Genomic DNA, 6,000 nt, shown 5'->3' on the forward strand with positions numbered 1-6,000 from the left:
TGCGTACAAAAAGAAAAGAAAAAGAAATGAGAAAACTGTGCTTTTCTGTGAGCAAGGGTTATGGATACAAAGATTCTTTTCCTTTTGTGGGGGAAAAGTTTTAGAACTTAAAAAACAATAACCACTGAAAATTCAATTTATAATCTCATTGTTTTATCTTGATTTTGTTGACAGATGTCTGTTGTGGTTTTCCAAATATTTGGTGTTAATGGTGAAATTGACATCAGAGGTGAAGACACAGAAATATGCCTACAGGTCAACCAAGTGATACCAAATCAATTGGGAAATATCAGTGTTCGACACTATCTTTGCAACAGAACTGTCGGTAAGAACTAACAATGAGATCTCGGTGTAGTGAACTCGGAGTTGAAAACATTTGTTCTAAGTAAATAAAACCACTGTATTAGTCTTAAAGCACAAGAACAGTTTTATGTTAGTTCAATAGCATCCTTTTTATGCTGATTTAGAATATCTACTCTGATTTCTTTCCTAATTGCCATACATTAAAAGGGAAGGAAATAAAATGGAACCATTTCTGATAGTGCGGGTAAAAAAACGCATTGCATTGAATTCTGGTCTTTAGTTTGCTTTTTTTGAATCAAATAAGTTGCATTACATTGTATTATTGTTTTATAAAGATGAAACTCCCTTACTGCTCTAATGGTACTGTGCTTAAATGTACCTTGGTTTGAAGGGCTGTTTCTTTCTTCAAGATCTGTTTCTCTAGATTAAATTAACACCCACAGTTTAAACAGATTTATAATCTGTGGTTTAAGAAAAGTTAAAAACTGACTCTGTGTCAGGAGAGATGAGCTGCAAGGACAGTCTTTTTTTTTTTCCCTTCCTTTTTTCTTTTTTTTTTTTTAAGCTTGATAGGAACACAGAGTGTAGTTCCATGACAGATACTTGCATAGCTAGATCAACCAGTGTATTGTCAGAGCTGTTCTTGTGTATGAGTACGTATACATTCTCTGCCAGAAAACCTAGTTCACATACTGTGAGGTTTTTTTCTTGGCATGATGTATTGGCATGCCACTTCATGTCACAGTTTGCTTTGCTCCCCTCTGCCAGCCTTCCACACCGATTGCTGGATGGCAGCTCTGTTGCGCTGTAGGGTTTTTGGGGCAGATCCCTCATGCACCTGCTTCCTGCTTCTCGTTCATCTCCTTTCCCAGGAAACAGCTATGGCAGCTGTTGGCTGCCATTTATTTCCAGCCTTCCAGCCGCATGGATTTTCTTCAGGAAGTTGTGCTTGGTGGTACAGCCTCTGATGCCTTAGCTAAAGAACCCATTTACTGGTAAGCTGAGGAACGGCCAGCAGCTGCTGCCTGAGCAGCTGTTGCATGATGTTGCAGTTGCATTCAGGCATCGGAAAGCAAGAGGGAGGTCCAGCAGGGAAGACGCGTGGCTGACCTTCAGTTCATACAGCAGGCAAACTGATTTCTGGTTATCTGTCATATCCTCTGTAAAAGCAAGAGGGAGTAAATAGTAAGAATGTGCCACCTTCCTGCTCTCATGTGGATCTGAAACTAAAACCTGCTTCCTCTGGTTCAGCTGATTAGGAGAGGCTTGTGTACTGGCTGATTATTTTATGGACAAAAGCTTATAATGTGATTGGAATCTCCAAATACTTCCACTTCATCTCTCTTCCTTTCTTTTTCTGGTGGGTATCTGGATGGGTGGGTCAACAGCACTTTTTTTTTGTACGTTGCTGGTCACTCCCATTCTGTAATGTACATCTTATCTTCTCTCCACTGTAGGGCTGTACTTTCTGTACTGAGTCAGGAATCTTCTGCAGCCACTGCTGCTACCCATCTCCCACGTTTATTCTAATAGAAGACCTAAGGGAGAAAACAGTTGGGGGGGGGAAGAATTCCAGAGGATCAAGGTTGGGGAAAAAGCTTGAGAATTAGATCAAAAGAAACAATTTAAATGAGTTAACAGTAACAAAATATAACTAAAAGAACCAGTGAGCAAAAGCATAAGAAAATATCCCAATAAGAGCAACCCCCCCAAGACCTTTACTTACTCAAGTGCTGAATTAACAATTGTAACTAGTAAACCGTGCAAAGCAATGAGTAATCAAGTCATTATTACAGTCTGCGAAGGTGTTCTGGGTAAAAGTAACCATTTAAAACGTACTATACTGTTAATGCAGTAGGTGTAGAAAGGGGAAAGTGCCTAATGGCTGGAATAAGTTTGGGGACAATGTTGCAGTTCCCCGTAGAGCTGGCTGCAGGACGATGCCTTTATCAGATCTTGTCTGGCAGCAATAACAAAAGAAGGGGGGAATGGAGTATGGCAGAGGTACTCTGGGAAGGACAGTGCTTTTACTGAGACCTTGTCATGCTTGGAGGAGAAGGGAAGAGCAGTTCATAGCAGCTTCCGAATTGTTTAATGCAATTTTTACTCCATCCTCTCTTGACTGTGCCCCTTTCAGATATCTGCAAGATAACCAAGATTGACCTCATGGCTGAGACTGAATGTGTGGTCTTTTCTTCTGCTGCTTTTCTACACAGTGGTGGATTTTTCCGGCAATGACGCAGGCACTCTTTTCTGGTCTGGAAATACTTAGGAAACATACTGCTTATCTCTTTTTCTGTACTTGTGGGAAGAATATAAATCGTTGAGGGGCAACAAAGTTTCCCAAACCAATCGCAGAGACTCATTGGACAGGGTAGTCATTGTTCTCCCATCTGGAGAGTTGTCCTTCCTCTCAAGGGCTGTTGTATCTAATTCTTTTCTGTCTGGACTAGAGCCACAAAAAGTAACTGATACTTGCAGTGAGCTTTTTTTTTTGGGGGGGGGGGGGCAGGGAAATGTGAGATCTAGCACTTCTTAAACATTGGAAGGATTGAAGGATGGAGTCACAGCTGTTAGTGTTGTGGAAACCTCTATTCACAGAGGTAGCAAAGGGAGAGGTTCTGATTCACAGCAGAGGCTGAAGATTCTCATGTTCATTTACAGTTCTTCCCATTGGTCTTTGTCAACTCAGGTCGACGATATGTTCATCTACTCTGACATTAGTGCCAATAGATATGGGCATATGCCCTGACTCTACTGCTGTGCTAGGTCATCCATGAGAACTGGGCACCGTACAGAAAGAGAAACCCGATTAATCTACAGATAGGAAAGCAAATTAATTACTCTCCCGGGTGGCTGTAGCTCCAGGCAATGTCTGTTGCATGCTGTACTGAAACTTGAAATTACAGTTTTCAGACCTGTACTATGTTCAGGCTGGGGCAGTATTACTTGAATAAAGTTACTGCCTCTTGCTATACGTCTGTCTGACTGTGCTTGGTCTGGAACAGTTGACTAGCCTGCATGTTTTGTGGGATGAATATAGAAAGTTAATGATCCTTCTTCTCACCCCTCCTCTTACCCCACCTTTTTTTTTTCTTTTTAAAATAGACATACACAAACCAGACACTGATACAGTTCCTCCTGACTGCTCAAAACCTTCTTCCCAGTACTCTCCTGGAGCTGTTTTCCTGGAGACGGCATGTTTAGTTATAGTTGGTATACATGAGCATTGCATGCATCTGTTTTCCTTAGTTTGGCTCCTTCTCAGAGGAAGTGCATTGTCCAGGAACATAGTAGGTGTTTAACTTTTCTAGGTGCCATATCAGCATCCCCACTAGGGATGTGATCCGCTTCTCCAGTTGTTAGGAACCTGGACCAAAGCCAATTTTGCCCCAATGTCCTTTGCCTTGTTGTAGGTTCTCATTAGGCCCTTTATAAGTCACTGCTGAAGGTTCCAGAGGCATCTGGGTGATCTGGTCTGTAGTTCTGAAAAATAATACATCACACATTGCTTAAGAGGAACTGAACAGGTAACATTCCCCTACTACTACTTCCCAAGAGCAAACAGGAATTCCTCCTAGGTCTAGCGGAGAACTTGCTGTGACTGGCAAGCAGCCATTGCTGGGGCTTGACTCGGTCTGTCTCTGGCCAGTGACTAGGCTAAGTGCATGTGGTACTTCTGCAACTTTGCAGCCACAGAAAATCCGTATCTATCCATCAAGAAAGCTTATGCTCTGTGATCCTACCTTGAAAAGGCTTTGAGGATCTAGAGATGCTGATCTTGGGGACAAGAATTACTGCAAGAGTGGTTAAACATTGGAACAGGCTGCCCAGGGAAGTGGTTGAGTCACCATCCCTGGAAGTATTTAAAAGACGGGTAGGTGCGGCACTTAGGGACATGGTTTAGTGGGCATGGTGGTGTTGGGTTGACAGTTGGACTCGATGATCTTAGAGGTCTTTTCCAACCTTAATGATTCTATGATTCTATGAACTGGGGAGAATGCAAAAGGGATTGTTGCAAAGGCCTGTGGGATACTAATGGGAGGCTGCTGTAACTTCAGTGTGGACACGTTGCCTACTGTGCATAATTTTTATTCACTCAAAGCTAACCTCCTAAGTTTCTGAATTAATCTGACCCAGTGTAGAGTCAGTGTGACTTAGTGAATTGTCATCTGGTTTCTACAGTTTTGAGCTGTGCTTCATCTGGTTTAGCGTATCAAGAACCTGAATCCTTAAATACTAATGCTGTGAATGGTTGTTAGAGCATTGCAGTAGCAATTAACAATATACTAATGATACCTTTTAAAAATATGTTCACATGCTGGAAATGTATTTTCTTTAACAGGATGCCTGAGTATATCTATAGAGACTTGATATATCAAAAAGCTTGTGTCGTGCAAATGTAATGTGATCAGCAGTGACACCTTGGACTTTTAACCAAGTGCCTTGTAAACCAGATGCCTAATTTCAGAAGGAACACTAATTCTGTGAAGTATGGCTTTCCTTTATATAAAGGCATCCAGGATAAGTTTTACTGAAGGAAGCAATGTAACTCGCGGCCCACCAGCATACCGTGGTGGTTTTTTTTTTTTCAGTACATGTCAGATTATTCAGAGTAGGTTATCTCTGAAATGGAGGGGTAAAGTATGCTGCATTCATTACAGTATGCATTATTACTTAACATTAGATAGAACACAGCAAAGAAGCCACCGCAGAGGAAACCTGCACTTCATAGGATCACAGGACAATTGAAGGTAGAGGAGTGGGGGTGATGTCAAGATGTCTCGAGTCCAATCCTGTTCTCAAATCAGGGTCAGCTCTGAGATCAGGCCAGGTTGCTCAGGGCTTTATCCCATCAGGTCTTGGAAAGGACCTCCAAGGGTAGAGACTGCGCACGCTCTCTAGGAAGCCTGCACCACTGCTTAATTTTCCTCATTCCTTACATTGTTTGAACCTCTCTTACTGCAATTTGAGCTGTTGTCTCTCAACCTTCTGACGAGCACCACTGTGAAGAGCCTGGCTCTGTCTTTATAACCTCATCATAGGTATTGGAAGGCTGTTAGTAGATTTCCCATGTGCCTTCTCTTCAGCTTTCTGGTAATTGCTCATATATGCACAAGCAGAAATCAAGAAGGGGCAATTACAATAAACTGCATGTCAGTAATATGGGGAGAGGAGAAAGAACAGTATTAAACAAAAATAGTAAAAGGAAGTCTTACTTCATCTTTAAATTTAACTTTATCTGATTTTTTTTTTTTTTAATTTCTAAGCTTGTACACTTTCCTGACTTTCCTGAGGGAACCAGAGTTTAAACCAAGAAGCTTTTTTTTGTGTTGTTTTAATTCTCTCAAATTTGTTTAACAATTAGATGCTCTACTAATATAAATTGACATGATTCAGTTGATTTTACTTGAGTTACTTTGATTTCAGCTATCTTTCAAGTTTCAGTGTTCACTTAATATATTTACTGTGAATTACTGTGAATATGCTTTTTGTCATACAGATAATTTCTGTAGGTCAGCCATCATAGTGACCAAATGACTGAAGAATCCCATGGGGTAATTGCTTCTTGTGGTGAACCCTTTCTTGTACAACAAATGGATACTGGCCATCTCCCACCCCAATATCTAGTTACCTTAAATATTTTCTTTTCTTTTTCTCCCCTCTCTCCCCCTGCTCTTTTCCCCCTCTTTCTCC

At 41.2% G+C, this 6,000-nt stretch overlaps 1 protein-coding gene across 1 annotated transcript in view; it reads left to right on the plus strand.

The window, feature by feature from the left end:
- UHRF1BP1L (UHRF1 binding protein 1-like) overlaps window positions 1-6,000 on the plus strand; it is a 48,428-nt gene that overhangs the window by 32,382 nt on the left and 10,046 nt on the right. The window contains 1 exon segment of the mRNA XM_009321344.1: window positions 175-325. Coding sequence (XP_009319619.1) covers window positions 175-325 — 151 coding nt within the window.

The sequence above is a fragment of the Pygoscelis adeliae genome, unplaced genomic scaffold, assembly GCF_000699105.1.
Source record: "Pygoscelis adeliae isolate BGI_AS28 unplaced genomic scaffold, ASM69910v1 Scaffold232, whole genome shotgun sequence".
Classification (NCBI taxonomy): Eukaryota; Metazoa; Chordata; class Aves; order Sphenisciformes; family Spheniscidae; genus Pygoscelis; species Pygoscelis adeliae.